At 41.6% G+C, this 24,102-nt stretch overlaps 1 protein-coding gene and 1 long non-coding RNA gene across 2 annotated transcripts in view; one reads left to right on the top strand and one right to left on the bottom strand.

The window, feature by feature from the left end:
- The window catches only part of LOC147015622 (uncharacterized), a 246,816-nt gene extending 231,641 nt beyond the window's left edge, over window positions 1-15,175 (top strand). The window contains exon 5 of the mRNA XM_085850557.1: window positions 14,221-15,175. Coding sequence (XP_085706683.1) covers window positions 14,221-14,433 — 213 coding nt within the window. The 3' untranslated portion in view covers window positions 14,434-15,175. The remainder of the gene's footprint in view (window positions 1-14,220) is intronic.
- The window catches only part of LOC147015625 (uncharacterized), a 49,962-nt gene that overhangs the window by 14,927 nt on the left and 10,933 nt on the right, over window positions 1-24,102 (bottom strand). The window lies entirely within an intron of this gene.

Below are 24,102 nucleotides of genomic sequence, written 5' to 3' on the forward strand. Positions count from 1 at the left end.
TTCCTTTATCTTGATTGGAGTTAATAATGAAACTAGCTATGACTTTGAAGGTATAGCTCATAGAACTCATGTTTTTAAACCATCATGTTTATCATAGCTCATGTTTATAAACGATCTAAACATCATTGCCCCACGCACACGAAGCGCAAAGCGGGGTTAAGCAATTGGTTCATGTCCGTCCATCTGTCTTTCTATTTATATCTTATCAGTATGTGATCGTCCGTTTATAATCGAGGAACAAAATATTTAAATAAAATGTTATATTTTGAACATGAATCGGAACAGGAATCAGAAGACAAGTGTTTTGTTTTACTGTACTTTGTCTCTGAATTTGTCCTGATCGCACGTGCGCAGAGAGTAGTGAGATAATTGTTTTACTCTCTCTGCCTGTCAGGCAGTCAAACAAAATTAAAAATCATTGCAAACAGAACATTTAGTGTTTTTAAGGATGTCATAAAGGACACAAACACCAGGCACGAATAACGATCGTAATGTGTTACATGTGGTGATGCCATCGACACTGCAGCAAATGACAGTGAATTCCGCAATTAATTAATTTATATCACTTTTACAATCTTCATTCATTTAAATTGCATTACATACTTCAACACTGGACAACACAAATAATATAGTATTATACAGGGTGGCCATAAAGTGTGGAAACAAAGGCGAATATACATTATAAATGGTTTATTGACATTACATTACAATACATGACATGTTCAATGTGTTGTCCCTCATGAGAAATGCACAGTTCAATGTGCTGTGCAAAATTGCAATGAACGCGGCGCATTGTTGCAGCATTTCCATCAATCCCTGCACATGCATCCGTGATGCATTGCCTCAGATGATTTGTGTCTGATTTTAACTGAATAAACCTACGCCTTCAGCGTACCCCAGAAGAAGTAATCAAGGGGGTTCAGATCTGGCGAGCGTGCAGCCCACTCCACAGGGTCACGTCGTCCAATACAGTTCAGGAAATTATCATTAAAGTCTGTAAACATTATCTTTGTTTCCAGACTTTATGGCCACCCTGAACTTCCAGGAACCTCCAATTTTGCAGTGCAGTACTTCATTTTAATTAAAGGTTCAATTGGGTTACTGTGTTTCAGGGTGGTATTTGGGACTACTTCTGGACTGCTTCAATAACATTAAACTTCTGGATTTCCTAATCTTGTTCCTAATCTACATAAACAACCTCTTGATACTCTGTAAAACCTGCTCTTCATTTCTGGAGATGGTTCCACATGGATAGTACAGTACCTCCACATCGGCTGCTTCCTTCTCTGCTGATCGGGAATTGATGGTCTGATAAATGGAAGATTTCCTTCAATCATGGAGAAATCTCACTGTCTGTCATCCATCAAGCTGGCCTCCAAAGCCAGCTGTAGACTGGGAATCCTCCAGCATTCCAAGTCATTCCTTGAAATATCTTAACTACTCGCAACTTACTTGGAAATAGTATGTAGCTAAATTGGAGTACTGTCCTCCCCTATGGGCTGGCACCCCAGCATGATATCGATCTCTCATGGATACCATGGAATCTAAATCTATCAATATTATTGGCATCTATAATAGGCATGAGGCTGAAGTACAGGTCCCGTTGATCTTATATTATAGACAGGTTGGTGTCCTCACAGACAAAACAGTTCTCCGACCAGCCCCAGCTCCTTCAGGGTGGACACAGTCTTCCATAAATTTTGTCCTGGTGGAAGTCCCAAAATACAGGCTTTCTGCACACCTCCACTCTTTTTTTTTTCCTGTTTTTGTAACCACCTTTGAGAAACCATTTCATCCTACCTTTCCCTCAAAGGCTTAAAGAAAGTGCTGCACCACCAGGTCAGCCCCACCCCTCCCATTCCTATCACGATTTTCCTACCTCGACCTCTTTTTTTGTAATATTTTTGACCTCAATTGAAAAATTGAGTTATAATTGTTGCAGGGAAATTTTTTTTCCAGTGAAACACAGTGGGATCTTCAACATCCACATGGGAGGGAAACGTAACAGAAACCCCACAATGAAGATTCCCATCAGAGTGAAACCCCTAAAAGTGAATTCAGCCACTGAGGCTTTACACACAAAACTCAATTAAAGCATTGAAGCTCAATGGATTGTCCTGTACTGATTTAATAAGCACCTTTTTAACAAGAGTAATTTATCGGAAAGAATTATTATACAGTCAATAACGGTGCTTTGCAATGGTCAGCAATTAAGTGTTGAGCCTTGTCAGATAGAAGCCCATGGCAGAGCTGAGCTGCTTCTGGGTGTGTCGCAGGTGGCTGGTCCACTCTTGGGAAGGAGGACACCCCACAGCACAAGTTGCATTTCAACAAAAGTAGGCCACTGGGCAGCTTGCATTCTTCACTCGTGTCGACTAAGAGGCAGAATGTTTGAGTAACTCTGCCACTGAAGATGGACTTGTCAATTCCTCCTCGTCACACAGCGCTACACGATACAGATTTACATAGAAAATTTGCATCCCCCCTCTCCTCCTCACACCACGCCAACCCCCACCCAACCGGCAAAGATAAAAATACCCCGAGACATTAATTGGGGTCATGATGATCCGATGTAGCAAGTCTGGATGTAATCAGCCCAGAACTGTAGGAGGAGTAGCACGACAAACAAACAAACACTGGTCCATGAAATAATTATTGTACGGATGAAACATAAAACATGTCAAAGTTGTTGTTCGTCTTTCGGCTGCTCCCGTTAGGGGTCGCCACAGCGGATCATCCGTTATGATCCGCATACTGATTTGGCACAGGTTTTACACTGGATGCCCTTCCAGACGCAACCCTGGTCGCCTCTTACGACACAGGGATAAGGATTGGGTTTTGCCATGATTCGGGGCTGCCCTACACCTTCTCATAGCACGGCCCAATGCAGAGCCCCGTCCTCAAGCGATCCTCCAACCCAAGCCTCCGAGTAGCCGGATTACAGGCGCACGCCACTACGCCCGGTAAAACATGTCAAAGCAGGGTGTACATATCTCGTGAAATTCGATCATCTATTTTTCTTTGTAAATCCCATAATTTGGCTTCTGTGTTGGGGTAGGGAAAGAAAAAAATCCGATAACTTTGGGAAAAACTTGTCGATTTCCATAAATTTTCCTTTGCTGCAATCTACAGACATTGTGTACTCTAGGTCAATACCATTGGGACACGTATACATGACCAGAATATTTTTTTTGAAAGCAGTATATTCAACAAAATCTACAAACGTTTTTATGTTTTTGCCATACGGAGGGTGGGTACATCCAAGAGATGATGACTACCAATAAGCTGCCACTACACAATGGTTATCATTATCAAAATATCATCTATAGATACACAACAATTAAATAATCTTAACGAGAATTTGTCCACCCACATGGTACCAATAATTGTAATTTCCGGTCTGGACTCATGGTCTATTTTTGTTTTCACCCCTGTTTTTTAGGACGAAATTTTTTAATTTTCGTCATATGTTGGTATGTCTTGTTTGTTACGACTCGGCGCGGCACGGCTCGGTATTTACTGTGAGTGCCATAACTCGTGAACGCTTTCATCTATCTTCGTCAAACTTTACCAGACAATTCCGAAGGACAAAAGTGAGGCCGTCATTGTTTTGTGACTGTATATATCAAAGGTCAAGATAACTGCTACGTCATTTGTCTGATTTTCGTCATACCTGTCAGGCTACTGCCTGATGCCTTCTCGTTTGTCAGTCTGTTTGTGAGCAGGATATCTCAAAAAGTTGTGTATGGATTCAGATGAAACTTGGTGGACAGGTTGAGTGTGTGACAAGGACGAACTGGTTAGATTTTTGGGAAGATCCGGATCAGGCTCCTGGAATTTTAAAAGTGATTCTTCACCATTGAGAGATCGGGTCAAAATGATATATGGCATGATATCTCAAAAAGTTCTTGACGGATTCGGACGAAACTTTGCAGATGAGTTGGTTAGATGTCAAGAACAAGGCGATTATATTTTGGTTCAGGATCGGATGTAGATCCAGCTTATCAATGGGATACAAAACGTAAACTGTTAAGGGGATCCGCCTTGTTAGCTCACCTGGAACGTAGTTCCGGGGAGCTTATGGGATGGCGTGTCATCCGTCCGTCTGTCCATCCATAGATACTTGCAACTTCTTCTCTTTAACTCCACATACAATTTTGATGAAACTATACCACAATGTTCATCACCATGTATGGACCAAAGTTTGTTCATGGCATAAAAAAGAAAACATCGGGTACTAAAAGGGGGACTATGGAGTTGCCCCCCAAAATAGGTATTTGCTTTCTTCTCAGAAACTACACATGCAATTCTGATGAAACTTGACCACACCCTTTATCACCAATGATGTACCAAAGTTTGTTAACGGCATTAAAAAAACAAAATCCATAGGTATTTATTTTCTTTTCCATTACGCATTTTGTGGGTCAACCATGCCTCCCAGTTGTTCACTAGTTATCTTATTCAGCCACCACCAGGTGAGCACCCAGGGGTACTGCCTCTTTGTTTGTTCAATGTGATCATTCAGGTTAGTCACTACACTCCTTGGTGTAATGATAAGAACATCAATGTAATGGTAGGCTGTGGGGGTGGGGGTTGGGGGAGGGGGGGATTGACACATCGTCGAACCTTCCACCTGGACGGTGGTCACCAATTTAGCGTGGTAGTTAGAGACCTTCCGCCAGGAAAGCCATACATATCTTTCCTTCAGTTTACAACATACAGAAACTCCAATGAGATTTGTCACCGACGGTACTTCCCCAATTTGAAATGAGATTGGGGTTGAGCATGAACCCCACTTACCCCAATGAAACTCACCACGAATTTAACCCTCCTCGTGCAGTTTAGTGCCAAATTCTCCCAATTCCAAACCACACGCCAGAGTGAGAATTATTATACATTGCAAAACGAGGAAGGCAACACACTGATGGATCTTTAGACACAAAAATATATCTTCTGAATCTGGCGGTCATTGGTTTCTAGAAGTGAACCCCATTTGAGTCATACCAAAGACTTCAATGAACAGGAGGTGCTGCTTCCTTGCTTGATGCTCAGCTTTTAAAATAGGATGGAGCATGGATAAACGACATGATAAGTTGGCAACCATTGCACAGGCTTCAGTGGGCCGAATAGCCTCATTCTGCGACATCGTCGGATGTATTGAGAAGATTTTTTTTTTCATGGTCCTCAAAATACTTTGCAAAAACTTTCTGACCTTGTCATTTCCTGTGGAGGGAGATTAAAGTCGATGAATGTTTTGATTCAGGTTCGGAAGCAGCAGACAGTCTGGGTAAGGCAAACCTGATAGATGAGGAAGAATGTCGAATTGCTTCTGCTGCCTTTGCAGTCACAATGTCAGGGTTCTTCACCATTTGTCAAGGGACAGCTGCCATTACATACCAGGATATACAAGGAACCTTGATGCCAGAGGCCATTTGGCTCATCATGCTTGCGCTTTTTGAGTATTTAATTAATTATATCTTAAGCAGGGGGAGGGTGAGTGGGGAGGAGAACAATGGGGGCAGAGAGAGGGACATGACCAGCAAGCAACAGGGTTATTTAGTTTAAATTTTAATTTTTTTAATTCTGGTTTTGTCGTTTCAATAATGAATGAAGGGGCCCGGTTATAGGGCGAGGAATGAACAGGACAGACATCACAATCACAACACACGTACACAATCACCAATCATTCCGCAGCTACCTACAAATCCCATCGACCAGCAGGTATACCTCCTCTATCCTCAATGCCTATCACTTCCTATCCAACTCAAATTTAAATCACGTGTATTTTAAAGTAAGTTATAATTAAGCAAAGAGCTTTGATTTGCCGGTTTGTCGTTCCCATGTAAAGCCATGTAGCATATGATGAGGTTATCCCATATACTGTACTGTGTCGATGGGTCCATTGTCTCATAATGCCTGGAAAGTACAAGGAAGTCTCCTAAAGTCTATGCCCTGCATATGATGTTTTCACAATTTCCTTCATTAGCCTTAGACGGTGAAATACAAGTGTAAGAAACAAATGTCGATTATATGGAAGAAAAAAAAAAGCTGTATTGGAGAGTTTGCTATGAGATCATGTACCGCTTTAACCTCCTTGCCAACTGTCATCTTGTTCCTGAGAAGGCAGGCTTTGATCAAAAGCAAATCCTGTCTGTAATCAACTCGGTATGTTGTTTCCTTCGTCGTCGTCGTCGTCGTCGTCGTACCCCCCCTCCCCTCTTACACGGACCCGCGAATTGAATCATAATCAGCGACAACTCGATTTTTTTTTACCAAAACTCCCACGGTTTTTAAAAATTTCATCAATCAACTGACTTTATTTGAGTCCATATTCATCTATTAGAGACTACTGTGCAAAGCAGAATAAGTGGCATATTGTAAGCTTCGTATTCTTCGAAATGAACCCCAATAGTGTCTCGGCCATCTCATTTTGAACCCCCGAGTATGACATTACTGATGGCTGTCCGATCATACTGGCTAAGTCGTGCGTGCTGGTTCATTTGTCTTATGCCTCAAACGTCCTGAAATTCAAGTCACCGTGAAAATAATGATCGTCTGAGGGAAGAGGATCTATATAGTATTGTATACCATAAGCAACATTGAGACCCCAAGCGTTTTACACGAAACAATCCATCGTGATCGTGTGATATTGCGATTACTACCCCGTCCTTTTGTCGTCACGTTTAGTTTGCTTTTGTCACCTTTTCTTACTTCTAAGGAATGTTTTAATCCAAATGATCAATGTATCCATTGCGGTAACAAAGTAGAGTGTCATTGAGAGGAATGGTCTTCACATTGAACTAGGTTGAAGGTTGGTACTTGCTGTCGCCCTAGTTAGTCATACATTAATACCACTTCTGACACCAATAAGATCAGCTACAGAAGGCTTTAGCCAGTTATGTCGTCGTCATCAATGAGTATTTCACTGATTGAACGCTGATGGTGAACTTCAAAGCTCAGAAAACCAGCACAATTTCCCAGCAAAACGTTTCTGGGAAAATTAGTCTTTTTTTGATGCACGTGGCAAGAAATAAATCCCATTTATAAGGTACAAATTTTAATTAAAAAACACAAACACAGAATTACCTAAAAAAAAAAAAACCTCATTAATTTAATTATAACTTAACGATATAGGGCTAAGTGGTACAAATACTCCATATACATCGTACTTTCAACACCAGCTCGGTAAGACAATGCTTTTACTCTGACAGCTATAAGTATAAAAATGAAATCACTGAAGTCTACCGACACAACAATTAACCTATAGAATGACAAAGAAACAAAGATGGAAAACAAAGACAACATGGCGTTGGCATCAAAGTGTTTTAGACCATTCCAGATCATAACACGAGTCTATAATGCCATGGTGTTTTCATGGTAACCTGACATTATTGTACTAGTAACCCTTACCACCGACTCTTTTTCACCCACGCATTCTTTGCCCCTTTGGTACAAATTTCACTCTAAATTGGCCAATTCATGTGGAGCCAAAGCCCGGGGGCAGAAAGGCTGTCCTTTTATGAAAGCCGACAGCTCGGCCATCGAACAATGCTCCGCTCGCAAACAGGTCAGGGGTGGCGAGCGTAGGGATGCGAACCAGTTATGGATTCTGTTGCAGCTCGCGATTTTGGTCTGACCCGACGATCACCAAATTGCGGGTGATTTGACTAGCCCTGAGTGGACCGGCAGGCGCAGCCCATTGCGGGCTAGTGCTTCTGGACTTGAGCAGCCACCACCACCATGACCGCAGTAGTCAGAAAAGTCAGGCGAGGCCTAGCCACGTGGTGCAGCTTGATCTGGCGAGACTTGGCGCCATGCTGAGTGCCGCTTATGAGATCCTCACGCCGGGAGCAGAGGGCGAGGGGTGGGGGAAGACACGCAGGAGGGAAAATGGTCCATGTTCATTCATCACGCTGTCAGTTGGGGTAAAGCAGTGGTGTGTGGTGGGCAAATAGTTGGACGGCTACTGGCCAAAGGCACCATTAACACGAAACAAATGGCAAGCAAGCTGTGAAATACGTCCGGCAAACTATACAGGCAAGATGGTAGGAATAATCGTTTCTGAATCTTACAAGATATCAGTTCCAGAGTTCTATTCCGGTGACTTCCCTGTTGTCAGAAATGTCACGTGATATTCGAGGTTCTGCAGCAACATTCATGTCTGCACTTGCATACGTGCCATGGATGTAGTGGACTATTTGCGGATAAAAGTAATCCAAGCTGTTTTCAAGCACTCCTCATTCGTCTTCCTAAAATGCATTAGAAATCTCAACCGAAACGAAAGAAGTTCGATTCAAAATACGCAACAGGTTAACTGTGTGCGTGAACTTCACCAACTTTTGAGATTTTCTTCCTGTTTATCCATTTTTAGCACCTACTCCATTTCAAAATAAGTTATTGAGCATATTTCGGATGACAAGGAATTGCCCCCATCGGCACTGTGTGCTAGTTTATAATACGTCAGCTCCTGGAGATTATTCCCAACAGAGTAAAATCACACAAAAAAACTTCCATCTGGGGCAGTAAGTTCAGCAACTGCTGCAGGCACTCTGGGAAAGTTGTCCGTGGGAGGACATATTGATCTGGCTGTCTATTCTGCTTGTACTCATCAGTGGAAGTTAAAGATCCCATGATGTGTTTTTGAAAAGCATGACCATTAAGCCAGCATCTTGGTCACAGGACAAGGAACAAACACAGGAGGAGGCCATGAGACCCTTCAAACCTGCACGTGCAATAGTTGTCGACCTATGATTGTTTGTCTGTGCCCTCTTCGTTATGAATCAACGAAGCAGCAGCTACCATTTTTATAAAGTCTTTGAAAGACTCGGTCAGGTCGAGCCACTGACCTCCCAGATTCGAGAGGATACTCTCACCATGAGGCCACTGATGTGTATAGCCTATAGGGTTTACTCCCTTATTACATTGAGACCCTTATGGTCTAAAGAACCACCATGGCACTGCGCTGAATGGAAATCCTTGAAATCAAGATAAATTATTGTACATTCTGAGCTTAGCAACTAAATGTCTTGCAAAACAATATTCAGCCAATGTTGATTATTATTTAATTACCATAATTGATCTTTATCAACTTAGGTTTCTGGTAGTAGAAGGCAGCTATTTGCTTTGTCTTCTCCAAATTATATAACCAGGCATAGGGTGAGAGGATAAATTTTCATAATGAATGAAGGAACAAACATAAAAATAGGACCGTGGGTCTTGAAGCTCACCTGGGTCAGGAGCAGGTCACTCAAACTCCCAGCAGAACCCCTTAGATCCTGGGTTTTTTTTGCTGTCATGAACAAACTTTGGTACATCACAGGTGATGAAGGTTGTGGTCAAGTATCATCGAAATTGTGCATGCCATTTTGGAGAAGCGACGAAATACTTATTTTTGGGGGTCAAACCCCACGCAAACCCCCATATACCCAACTTCTTCAATGCCATGAACAAACTTTGGTACTTCACAGGTTATGAAGATTGTGGTCAAGTTTCATTGAAATTGCTTGTGTCGTTTTGGAGAAGAGAAAATACCTATTTTGGGGGCAGGGGGGTCAAACCCACCCCCCTAACCCTAACCCCCCCCCAACCCATGAAACCAGACCTCCCTCGACCATGATATCTTTTTTTAATGTCGTGAAATTTTTTTGGTACATCATGGGTGATGAAGGTTGTGGTCACGTGTCATCAAACTTGTGTGTGTAGTTTCTGAGAGGAGAGAAAAATACCTATTTTGATGGGCAACCCCCCCCCCCCCGGAGATCCCCTTAGTGGCCAATTTTATTTTATGTCGTGAACAATCTTCAGTACATCACAGGTGATGAAGGTTGTGGTCAAGTTTCATTGAAATCACGTGTGTAGTTTCAGAGAAGAGAGCAAATACCTATTATGGGGGGGGGGGAGGTCAACCCCCCCACATGGACACCCTAAATGAATGCAGATTTTGATGAGGTCAATACACCTTCGTTAAGCATCAGATATGAAGCTTGTGGCCAAGTTTCATCAAAATCGTGTGGTTGGTTCAAGCGATAATGACTGAAGTGTTTACGGACTGACCGACTGACACCTACGGACATTGGTCGATAGCATAAGCTCACGGGACTAAAGTACAGGTGAGTGAAAAACGATTAGTCTGCATTATAACACAGCATTGCTGGACGGTGTATACTGTATATATGCAAGACCACAGGTCGCTTCATGGTCTATTAGCCTCCTCATGATTATTATACTTCCCCTGGCCCAAGAGTGAAATTCAGCAAGGATGATCTTTTTCTCGCTTCATGTTGAGCTCTCATTTAAACTTGATGTTAATCTCGATTCGAAATATTTGTCAAACAGAAAAAAAAATCACTGGAGTTGAAAGAACTGCTAACGCTTTCTCTCGTGCTACCATGACTGCAACTACACCTTTGCTGATCACTGTTTGGAACTACATGCATCTCGGTCAATGATCAGCTTTGTCAAGGCCTGAATGACATGAATGAACTAGAACAGCACACGGTAGAGTGCATACCTCCACCAGGCTGAACAGTTTATGTTTTGCTTCCCACTGATAGTTCAGATCTGAATCCGGACCTAAACCAAAATCTAATCAGCTTGTTCTTGTCACCTAGCCAACTCATCCACCGTGTTTTGTCATGACCTGTCCATAATTTTTTGAAATATCGGACTACATATCATTTTTACCCAATCTCTCAATTGTGAAGAATCACTTTAAAGACTGGAGAGTTCATCGAACACATTACCCCACACAGTCTTGAGAAACAATGAAGTGTGGCCAATTTGATTGGTCGCGATGACGTAAAATGCCATAATATGCCGCAATATTTTTTCCAAGTACAGCTAAACGGAAGGATTTTAAAAGTGTTAAAAAGGCAATTTGTATTCTCCAGTGTTCAAATACATAATTCAATTGAAATAATTTAAAGACAAGCCGGTAGGCGGCGATGGGTCGCCGAGCATGGAAACTATAAGATATAGAGCAAAATGGATGTCATATAGCGGATAGGGAATCACCTTAAGATTATGCAGATCAAATCTCATCCAGTTCCATCTACTGATAACTACTCGGTATCAATTTGAATGAAAAGTACCGAAAATGCGGTTTGAAATCGGAAATCCCCAAAGTTTGAGGGGGTGCTGTGGGTGAACAAAGATCTAAATCGAAAATCCGGCTCGATTGTTTGTGCACAATGTATTACAGACGATTAGTGTGAATTTTCATGACCATCTGACCATAACCCTAGGAGGAGTAGCATTTGGCACGAAGGCACCTCCAGCTCTCGCATATTATCGATTTTTGCATTAATTGACCTTTGACCCCTGACCTAAGCGAAATCGGTCAATATGTCTGAGGCAAAGTTGTAGTACTCATTGAGTACCATGAACCTGCAAAGTTTCATCCGTATCGATGCACTCACCTGGTCGCTAGGGGGCCTTCAATTTTCGCGCATACCCTAATTGGAGGGGGCGCTGCGGGTAAAGTATTTCATATATCACAAAAACCAGAATATATTTGATAGAGCATCACCTGTAGATCATTTGTGCCAAATTTCATAACCCTACGTGGGATAATGGCTTTCGGAATTGATTTCGCGTGAACGGTACCGATTTTGAAGGTTTTTCGGTTGTTGCTAGGGAACCAAAGCGTCCCTAGCAACCATCACAATTTCCAAAGCACGAGGTCACAAGATGTACCTACCACCCGAGTTTGGTCAAAATCCGCCCACGTTTACTACCAATTATGCTGATGACAAACAAACAAACATCCAAACAAACAGACAGAATTACTGAAAATAAGGGTCACCTATTTCAGCGACCTAATATTAAAGGTCATTAAATTTTTTTTAATATATATTCCAGATGTTTACTGCAGCATCTTTTACACAACCTAATTTAACACTGTTCATTAGTTCTTCGTGCCTGTTGTGTGTGCCCTTTATGACATCCTAAAGAACAGTTTTCAACTTTGACTTCTCGACAGGCAGACAGGAAAAATATTATCTCACTCATCTCTGCACATGTGTGATCAGGACAATTTCAGAGTACTGCTAAACCACAGGCTCGTTGTCCGATTCGTGTTAAAAATACAATATTCAATTCAAGTAAATTGTTCCTCGACCCATAAACTGACGTTTTTAGACACACGGACACAGACAGACAGAAGTGAGCAAATTGCTTAACTCTGCTTTCTGTTTAGCGTGCGCAGAGTAATTATGGGAGGGAGGTGTGCTCATCAAAATCTATTCAATTATTCCTTGTCACACACCCAATTTCGTTTGCATCCATCCATAACTTTTTAAAATATCCTGCTCACAAAGACAGACAGACAGACAAACAGGGATGGAAACAGAACATCCATGCACCTTCGGTGGAAGAGTTAACTTCGGGAAGAAAGACTTTAATGCATAAACTACAATCGTAATTTTCCATTTGCGAAGGAAATTCCCCAACTTGACTTAAGCCCGCATGTTTTGCTGTGTCGGGTAAACTGGTCTCTGATGGCGCACTCACTTGCAGAGGGTGGTGACTGTGGAAAGCGATGGCTCACGGTGTGATGGAGATGGGGTGGAGTTGGATGCAGCCAGATTGTGATAAGAGGAGCAAAAGGGAGCTGGACAGTGTAGGGGTAAGAGAAGCTTGGGAGTGGTTCGGGGATGCGATGGAGCTTCGTCATTAACTATCATTTATACTGCAATAGCTGGAGTTCAGGTTAACTAAGAGTTGTTTTTTTTGCTTCGGTTGTGTTACAATTACAGCTGTCCTTACAATCGTCATAATGCTCCCATCAACATTTTGGGGTTTTGGAGTGAATTCATATAATGAGTATCCAAAGAGCAAGGGTATTGATGGGACACAGTCTCTTGGGACCCTGGCTTCAAAAGAGCTGGTTGGAAGTTGAGAGACCATTTTAATGACCCCTGCAAAAGCTTGCCATAATGGCCATGAGCTGCCATATTAACATATGGAATGCAACAGTTTACTGGTCTACAGAATTTACAGAACAATTTACAGAACAGTTTACAGAATGAACAGGAATGGAACAGCTCCCAGGAAGTTACAAGCAAAACTTTCGGTACTGGGGAACTGGAAATCCTGGTAATGCATCAACTGAACCGGTGCCTCGATCTGTTCTCAGAGTCACCATGTGGGTGGCGGTTGGTTGGTATGGGATAATTGGTCCATACTTCTTTGAAGATGACCAGGGACGCACTTGCACGGTAAACCAGAGGAACTATCGCGAAATGATTCAGGAATTATATCTGCCTGAGCTACGTACTCAGGCCCGTAGGAGAAACAACCTGATCCAGATGAGAACCCAGTGGTTCCAGCAGGATGGGGCACTGCCCGATACAGCCAGGGAAACAAGGCGTTTTCTCAACCAACATTTTAAGGGCCGCTTTATCTCCCTCTACGAAGACGTTGAGTGGCCACTGTATTCCCCTGACCTTACTCCTCCAGACTTCTTCTTGTGGGGGTATCTCAAGGACAGGATCTATGGAAACCCTAGGCCTCAGACTCTTGATCAGCTGAAGGAAAATATCCACTGAGAAATCCAGAACATTCCTCAGGAAACGTTTCCCAAAGTGATGGAGAACTTGACAACGCGTTTGCAGGCAGTGATCGGACAACGTGGAGCCTACGTCGAACATGTGGTCCAAAAGAAAACGACGATTCTATACCAGAATTTAAATTTTGGTGGCAATTTGACGTTGGTAAAATAAACTTCAACCTTTCAGCTTTCTATCCAGCGATATATCTTTTAAAAATATATATGTTCTAACCATCCTCTTTGCAGATGAAAAGTTGTATATTTTTTTGGGACACCCTATATATAATGTTACACTGCATTATCCATTGTCAGTTTTTGATGTCCATTTTTGATCTTAAACATTAAGGCTTATGAGAAACAGATTGAATGATGGTATTTATTGACATTTTTAATCAGAGAAAATAGATTTTTAAGACAATCGATTTAATACAACCACCCAGAGTAAAATGTGGCTCACCAATATAAAACATCATAATGGACACCATGCTGCGTCTATTGTCTACAAGTAGAGAAACTTGCATTTTCTCCTTTGAAACTTCAAGATTCTCTAAATTTGTTTACTTAGGTGTTTCAAGTGTACAATACACCATGATGCTTTCACCACACTGTTCAACTTTTATCTTCAATTTGTCTTCGTGTTTTGATTCTGTTCCTCTTTTTTTTCCCCCCAGTGGGACCAACTTCCACTTCTCTCCAATCTCATTCTACCCTCCAGGTCTTCAAGAAAGCTGTTTACCACCATCTCAGATCATCTCCCATCCAAAAGCACGATCTCTTATATCCCCGTTAACCATCCCCAAGCTCACCTCGTCCCAAGTTTCCAGTTTCTTCTTCCTGAGAGTTTGCGGCTGTATCCATTTTGTCCACCCCGTGTCCTCCCATAGCCATCATTCTTCCCCACACTCCGTCTTTCTCCAAGTCTCCCTCTATTTTGTCCATTAATCTTGCTGTTGGTGAGTTTCCCCTCTTCACTTTCTGCTGTTCCATTTGTTCTGTTATGTCCTGATCCATTCTATGTTCAAGTTTCTCATGAGCCTTGACTTTGTATCCAAAAAAAGTAAGGCATTGAATGGCCCGATTTTACCTGAACTCATTGCAACATCTTAGACCTCTGACAATGCCAGTGTAATTTGTGACTATTAGGTTTAGCCAAATGTTCAAATTATCTTTGCAAAGTCTAGACAATAACTCTCTGCCGCTCCCTACAATCATCATCATGTCGTCAGCAAGAAGGCCGACAGAGGGGCTAACAGTTAATATGTACTATGAAACTATAACAGGCCAAAGCTTCAAGTTATTGGAAAATGTGGCTGTGCAGGGGATTGGATTTGAAACATATCACCAACTCTCACATGAGGATTTGGACCAAAGTACAAGACCAAGTGGGGAATACCAACAAGGAAACACACTTAAATTTCTGAATACTAATGGAGCAAGAGCTGTCTTCGAAATGAAGTTGTTACAGTCATAAAACAGTTTTACTTCACAGGGAATTAAAGGGAATTGAATCCATTAAAAAAATATCTGAATGACAGCATGATTTCTGGGTCGACTGACTGTCTGGACACAGCTGAGGTTATGGATCTACTGATGCACAGTCGACCCAAGGCCAAAGTGGTGGACCCACTCGAGAGGTTTTGGGCTGAAAGGGTTGACACCACCAACACTCTCCTTCCACCGTCACCTCACCCACATTACAGAAAAAAAACTTTGTGGTGGAATGTTTTATCGAGAATTGTTTTTTTTAATTATTTGGCAAACATACACATTTGATGGGATTAAACATTTTAAAATGTCCATTTTTAATTTAGAGGAGGAAAAAACTTGATTCACCGCAAGCTCCAATGTAAACCAAGGTTTGAGAAGGAAAGAGAAAGCGAGACTTTTGAAAACCTTCAATAAATAAATTTAAAACAACAAATAATACATGACAAGCAATCTAAAAAGAGAAAGAATAAAATTCAAAATGACTGTGCACGCAAAATAAAGTTTAAATCCCCCACGAGAATAAAAACTTTAAATCACCGTTAACATCACACACGACATGCTTCATGCACCACCTGTGTCTAAAGGTTTGCAAATCACCGCGAGTTTGACAATACGAAAATTCTAATTTGACACTTGCCATAACAAGAGCTTCAAAAACAATAACTATATTGCATGCAATATCAGCACCTGTAAGAAACTTGGCTTTCTTCTTCTCATACACAGCAAGTCTCCCTTCAGTAACCAGAAAGTTAGCAAGGGCAGTCTCAACTCTTTTTACAGTCGAGTGGTGATCCAAAAACAACCGTTCGCAAGGAAAAGGTAATATTCATTCTAACTTTGAAGAATAAAAAAAAACCATGACAATAACTCAACGAGAAGCACGAGTCTTACACGATCAACATACGCATGAAACATGTCCTCGGGAAGCATACAAAGAGCCATAACATTGTGTTAACTTCATTAAAACGATGTAATAACACGTCAGAAGGCAGCACTATATGATCAGGTATCCAAGCAATGCCACCAGTTCTTTTCACAATTAGTAAAATGCAAATAACAGACCACTGGGGGTTACGAAGGAGACCGAGGAGGCAATATCTCTCTCCAGAGACCCAAATCGAAGAACAACAAATTGCAACACAAAGACGATACAATTTATTTATGACACTACAAAGAAAAGGAGAGGAACATAAATCTATAATAATGTCAGTGCATGGGTGTCAGTCAACGTGTCTCCTCCATAACTCCAAAACCATGAAACCTCGTGGCCTAAAAATTTGCATACATATTAAGGGACCTCCAAGAGAGTGCATGAATTTAAATTCGGAGTGTGGGTTAATTAAAACACCCCTTTTGAAAATTATTAACAGCTTACCTTCATGAAAATCTTGTCCTTGGTCAGCCCAATTTCACCATGCAGGGATCTTAGCCACCATTTTGATTCGGCCTAATAAAAATGCCTTGCCTTGGAAACTCTCACTATCCACTCTCACGGACCAATTAAAGTATTTCATCAAAATATGATTTGTGATTTGAGGATCGAATGTCGTGGACAAAAATAAAATTCTGAAATAAATGTTGACATCTGGAGTGAAATCTGAAAATGCGAAGAAATTACCAATTCTTAAAACTAAGCATATCATCATATTTATTACCCTGCACTCATGAAGCAAAAAACAGGAACAGGGTTAAGCAATCGGTAGCGTACGTACGTCATACTTACATAGGGCGTACATCATGTCTGCTTTTTGTTAAGAATGTACATCGAAAACCGTTCAGTGGAGGAAATTGAAACTTTACCACATGTGACATGACCATGTGAGATAGTGGTCACTCTTTTGAGGTCAACATATGAAAATTAAGGATTTTTTTAAGATTGGCCTATCACCTCACTGAGTTAAACCACCAATTATTTTTGAGGTCAACATAGGCCAAATTTCTAAAATCCTCAATTTTCATCCGATTGACTTGAAATTTGAACGGGATTTTCATAAAAATAACCATCATGTGTCACATGGTCTGGCAGACGTATTAGATACAAGGGAAAATGTTTGAAAATCCTTGCAGGAGAAACCGCTTCACTGATCAATGCAAAATTTAATAATGATGATGTCATCGGTCATGGGGTCTGGCAGTCATATGGGATCAAAGAATAAAAATTAAAAAAAACTTAAAAAGAAAACAGGGAGTCTGGAACACTGACGCTAAACATTACCTCGACGTGTTTCGTCTGATGAGTAACTTATAAGTAACGTGTGTGGACGTGTGTGGACGTGTGTTAAGGATCGCGTAACGTACCTACAACACGTTACTCATAGGTTAGAAATAAGTTTCGGGTACGCTAAAAATTACCTCGACGTGTTTCGACTTATGAGTAACTTACAAGTAACGTGTGTCGACGTGTGTCAACGATCACGCAACGTGCCTACAACTTATGGTCAGCGTATGCGGAACGTGTGAGTCACACGCTGGCATACGTCGAAAAATTTTGAGCATGGAAAATTTGTCTTAACAGCTTGGCGTACTACGACTTATGCCAGCGTGCTCTTAATGTATACAAAACTTACCCATAACGTATTCGACGTGTGCCAGCGTTTTAGACAAATTTTTCATACGTTGGCATACGCTGGCAAAATCATCAAGGTGTGACAGGGCCTTAAGGAAGGCCATGAATCCACCTTCACCATATTTACACAGGAATACGTGTAAATGGGAATTTACACAGGAATACGTGAAATTGCCAAAGCATTGAACTTTACTTTTTCTACTGTTCCGACAATTCTACTGAGTGAAGAAAAGATTAAAGAATATGCCTGAAGTGTAACTTCATTGAGTGCAATGAAAATGATTTTAAAGCAGGCGAATGCTCAGTGATCAGTGGATGTGGTGACCACGGCTGGGTTCTCCATGGGGAAATCCCTGGAGTTTAGAAGGCAAAATAAATTAGAGGATTAAAATGAGTAAAACTAACTACGAGTTCAAGAGAGAATTTCCAGGACCGCATCTATAATGTATTTTGGGAAGTGCGTATATATATATATATATATATATATATATATATATATATATATATATATATATATATATATATATATATATATATATATATATATATATATATATATATATATATATATATATACACAGGGTGTCCCAAAAGTCACCTCGGGATTTAGAAATGAAATAACATTTCTGTTTTTTAATAATTTATGATTATTTTTTATACCAAAAGAAAATGTACAAAATGGAGATAAATTAGCTTTATTTATTAAAAATGATGCAGCTAAGACGTCCTCCATTTTCGGCTTCACAAAGACGGGCTCTTTCGACAGCATTTTCCATAACAGCGGGCAATAACTCTGGATGTCGCCCTCAAATTTCTGCACAGATGTTGTCCTTGAGCTGCTGAATTGGATGGGGCTTATTGATGGATACACTCTCCTTTAGGTAACCACAAAGAAAATAATCGGGAGGCGTAAAATCAGGAGAACGTGATGGCCAAGAAATTTCTGAATTTCTCGAAATTATTCGGTGTCCAAAAATTTGCCTTAGAAGCTCCACCATGGCTCCTGCCGTGTGGACAGTGGCTCCATCTTGTTGAAACCACATCTCAGGTTTATCCTTCACTGCAGGACGCACAAAATTCTGGAGCATGGCTCGATACCGCTCACTCGTGACCATCGTTGCACTGCCATCCTCATTTTCAAAAAACACAAGGGCCGAAAATCCTTTCTGATGTTACACCACACCAGACAGTGCCATTTGAGAGGATGGAACTCACGTTGATGAATAGTCCTAGGATTCTCTGATCCCCAGAACCTACAGCTCTGCTTATTCACAAAACCGTTCAAATGGAAATGAGCTTCATCGCTCATAATCAGTTTATGAACAAATTCGTTTTCTTTATTGACCAACCTCTGAATTTGGACGGAGTAATTTAAGCGTTGTCGATGATCAGTCGGTTTCAACTTTTGCACCAATTGCACTTTGTATGGGTACAGGTGTAAATCGTTTATTAGTTTGCGATACAGTGACATCCGAGACTTCCCCAACTAGTCAGAACGTCTGCGGATCGATGTTCCTGGTTATTCTTGAACACTGTCCAGTGCACGTTCACGATTCATCTGCGAACGGACTGAACGTGGTCTTCCGGATCGTGGCAAGTCACTTACTGACCCATATTGCTGAAAACGTCGAATCATGAAATCTGAAGGTGGTTTTCCGGCATTGAAGTGTCGGCAGTATGCTCTTTGGGTGAGAATAATTGATCGATGAAATTTAAAATAAAATTCCATGATTTTGGTCCTTTGTTCAGTATCGTGAATTTTCCCATGGGTAATTTCCAAATGTTAATCTAAATTCTGAAAAGAAAAGAAAAACAAATTATTAAAAAACAGAAATGTTATTTAATTTCTAAATCACATGGTGACTTTTGGGAGACCCTTTACACATACACATGTATATTATATGTACACATATATACATACATAACATTGTCTTTGCCAACACCCCCTCCTTTCACATTTCTCTCTCTTATTATACCCCCCTCACCTTTCTCTCTCTCCCCCCCCACCCCCGCCCTTCACCTTGCTCATCCCTGCTAATAAAGTGCAGCACTATCCCCCCACACCACCCCCTCACAGAGTGTATAGTGACGTAGGTGTGTCGCTCTCCACCTCTCTCTCTCTCCCCCTCTCTCGGTATTCCCATCAACAAAATGACAGGCGGTATTTCTGACTGTAAAATAATTGTCGAGCCATTGACAAGAAAGTGAGAGCTGACACAAGCTGCAGAGGTTTAACGCAGACATGAAGTGTGCAGAAGAGTCCTCAGTGTGGATAGCGAAGCCCAGACCTGAGCATCCAAAGCACACACAAGATTTCCAAGAGAACCCATGCTGCAGTTCTCAAAATTCTAATGCCAGACTTTCACGTACTGCACTCTGCTGAGCAGAACCAGTTCATGTTGTTGTCCTGAGCTTGCACGATGATCGAGAGGAATGCACACTCGCCTCTGAGCCATCAAGCCTGGATTCAAATCTCGACGCAGCTATAAACTGCCATCCTTGTGTCTCACTGGCAGAGTGTGGCATCAGTGTGTGTGTGCCCTCCCTCGGATGGACGTTAAACTGAACTTCTCATCTGGTGGCATTAGTTGGTGGACATTAAAGATCCCCGTGTTATTCGCAAAAAGTTGGCGAGGTATCACTGGCACCCTCAACAAATTCCAAATTCCTGCTCTAACCGACAGGGGCATTGCATCAGCACCACAGCTGTGCTCCCATCAATGATGCAACCAGAAGCCACATGCTGCACGCGAAATGAATGAATGTTGTCCCAAAGATTCCGAATAATGCGAACACCACAATCACGGTACGACATATGGCACACCCAAATTGCTTTGCATTTCACCCAATTAAGGTACGAGTATGTGGTACCTGCTCAAGAGGGGATGTGCAAGCACTCCAACAACATAATTGTATCGTTATTTCTATGAATGGCGAGATGGGCGTCATATCAGCACAAGCCAAAAAATATATTTTTAAGAAGGTAACAGAAAGATCCGACAATGAGGAATGCAAACAAATCAAAAGGGGTTCGACGTGAACAGAACAAAGAATTCCAGACAAAGAGCAATCTTCCTGAAATGGGCAAGGACCACCAATAATGTTAATTCGATTCAAAATATAATATATAATAAAGTTACATATGAAATAAAAAGGCGTTACAAAACCAAATTGTTTTTTTATTATATTTTCTGCAAAAGTGAAGCTCATTGGAGAGCAAGGCTGCAAGGACAGCGGAGGTAGCAGGGCGAGAGAGAGAGAGAGAGAGAGAGAGAGAGAGAGAGAGAGAGAGAGAGAGAGAGAGAGAGAGAGAGAGACAGACAGAGAGACAGAGAGAGAGACAGAGAGAGAGAGAGAGAGAGAGAGAGAGAGAGAGAGAGAGAGAGAGAGAGAGAGAGAGAGAGAGAGAGAGAGAGAGAGAGAGAGAGAGAGAGAGAGAGAGAGAGAGAGAGAGAGAGAGAGAGAGAGAGAGAGAGAGACAGAGACAGAGACAGAGACAGAGACAGAGACAGAGACAGAGACAGAGAGAGAGAGAGAGAGAGAGAGACACAGAGAGAGAGAGAGAGAGAGAGACAGACAGACAGACAGAGACAGACAGAGACAGACAGAGACAGACAGACAGACAGACAGACAGACAGACAGACAGAGACAGAGAGAGAGAGAGAGAGAGAGAGAGACAGATACAGAGACAGAGAGAGAGAGAGAGAGAGAGACAGAGAGAAACCAGCAAATAAGAGGGTTGAGTTAGGAATGGTTAATGGGGGGGGGGGAATAAAGATCATGGGTCAGAATGGGGGATAACATGAGGTGGTGGTGCAATGCTGCTTGAAGCCCTGGAGGGAAGAGACAATGTTCTTGACGAATAGAATCGAAGGCTCTCTTGAAAAACTACAAGGGCACTCGGTAGAGTACATACCTCCGCACTCAATGCCTGATCCACAAAAACATACCGGGCCCATTACATTTTTCAAATCATGTGCTTTACATTGTTTTTGGGCTTATCTCTCAATGGTGAAGAATCACTTTAAAACTCTCGCATCCGGATCCAGATTCGGATCTTCACCAAAATGGAATCAATTCGCTCTTACCACAAACCCAACCTGCCCACCAAGTTTCGTGCGAATCCGTCCACAACTTTTTCACATATCGTGCTCTATATCAGTTGAGTGTGATCTCTCATTGGTGAAGAACGACTTATAAAATTGTCAGATCTGGATCCAGATCCGGATCTTCACCAAAATCTAATCAGTTCGACCGTGTCATACACTGAACCTGTCCCCAACTTTTTGAGACATCCTACACACAAACAAACAAGCAGACAAACAGAAAGAAAGGGGTGAAAACATAACCTCCTTCACCTTCAGTGGCGGATGTAAAGATCGTGTTTAAAAAAAAAAATCCCAAAGTTTAGCGCTATTGAAGCAGTCCAGAAGCAGTCCCAAACAGTACTTTTTACCTCACTGAACCGATATTTAAATTGAAGTGCGGTTCTGCAATACTGGAGGTTCTTGGAAGTACAGGGTGGCCATAAAGTCTGGAAACATGGGCGAATATACATTATAAATGGTTTATTGACATTACATTACAATACATGAGATGTCCAATAACATTACATGACATGTTCAATGTGTTGTTCCTCATGAGAAATGCACAGTTTAATGTGCTCTGCCAAATTGCAATGAACGAGGTGCATTGATGCAGCATTTCCATCATCAATCCCTGCACATGCATCCATGATGCATTCTCTCAGATGACTTGTGTCTGGGTGTCTGGGTTTCCCTCACCTTGCTCTCTCTGTGGAAATAAACCTTTTGGTCATAAGAACCTGGGTGTGGCCATAAGAACCTGAACGTGGTCATAAGAACCTGGCTGGACGTGATCACAGTTCTTCGCCATTAAGCGCGAGTGAATCGGCTTTCCAAATCTGGAAACGGTCCATTGAGAAGCGTGCATTTAAAGCACTCTTAAAAGAGTTGATTCGTCACACGGTCAGGATGTTTAACCCCAATATTGTGCCATTCAAAAATTACATAATGCTATTTTTTTTTAGGAAGGCACAAAGAAGGTTTGATTTAACCTTACTAATAATTTTTATTCGACATATGATTCGAACAATCAGCAGAGCCCGGCAAGCCTGTGTTGGAGCCCCCAGAAATCCAAGATGGCAGCCATATAATTTTGTCTGGGTGCTATTGTGGGTGGAGTCATGTGACAGATGTGGGTGTGGTCCAGCAGCTGTCCGACCAATGGGTGCACATTTCAAAAATCGACCTTCAACAAGAAACAACAGCAGCAGCAGCAGCAGCAGCAATGCAAAGCTCTATCGAGCACATTGCATTAGCTATTTGTGCCTGTTGTATGTGTCCATTATGACCATTCCTTAAAAGCAGTGTTTCCTGTTTGGAATTACAGTATTTTCCATTTTGCTTGACTGCCAGGCAGACAGTAAAGCAATCATCACTGCTCTCTGTGCATGTGCGATCGGGGTGAATTCAGAGACAACGTACGTTAAAACTACAGACTTGTCTTCTTATTCATGTTCCGGTTCGTGGTCAAAATAAAACATTCAATTGAAATACATTGTTCCTTGATCACAAACTGACGATAATAAACTGATGGCGGACAGACGGACAGGCAGAGACAGACATGAACCAATTGCTTAACCCACCTTTTCGCTTCGTGTGCGTGGAAATAATGTCTAATTCATCTTAAAACGATCTTTACGTGATTAGTTAGAGCTTCTGTAAAAATAAAAAAATAATTATAATAATTTTATAATACGTGCATATTAAAGAAATTGTTCATTAGTTCTGTTGCAGCTGCAAATCGACTTTCATTGGGATCAGGCATACAACTGCACAGCATTGACGGCGAGAAGGAAGTAATCCATCGCGAAGACCATACGGTGAACAAACCGAAAGCAAAGGAGGCCCGAGTGGTCCCCCAGAAAGCTTTGTGATATTCAGCCGGCGATCCGTCGGATCCAGCGGCTTTGTGATCAGCGAGGTCATGAAGCATGATTTTTAGTTCATCAAGAGTAATAGCTTCACCCCAAGCAGTGTCTTTGAAGCTCATTCAGCTGGGCCAAGTTTGTGGTCGTATCATGCATCGCAGAGACATCATGGGACTTAATGGCGAACACATTCCAAAAATAAGATTTACCAAAATGCATTATTTCCATGTTGTCAACAATAACATAATCGTTATTACAATGGAGGCTGAGCATTTGCTACCATACCACTCTAGACATCTCAAAACTTAAAGAAGATCTTACAACAAGTGTCTAAGGATACGAGACCTTCAACTCTCCACCTTGTTAATGCTCCAAAGCCATTTTCTATAATTAAAGCCTTCAACATTGCTTGCTCGTCATACAGCAGTTTGACACCATTTACTATTGCTAAAACCATCAACCCTACTTTCCTACCCCACTCCTTAAAGGATACTTTTAATAAGTTATCACTCAAACCGAACGTATTGAAACATCAATATGAGATGT

This window comes from Eptatretus burgeri, chromosome 12 (genome assembly GCF_056783735.1).
Source record: "Eptatretus burgeri isolate ZD-2024b chromosome 12, Ebu_testis_v1, whole genome shotgun sequence".
Classification (NCBI taxonomy): Eukaryota; Metazoa; Chordata; class Myxini; order Myxiniformes; family Myxinidae; genus Eptatretus; species Eptatretus burgeri.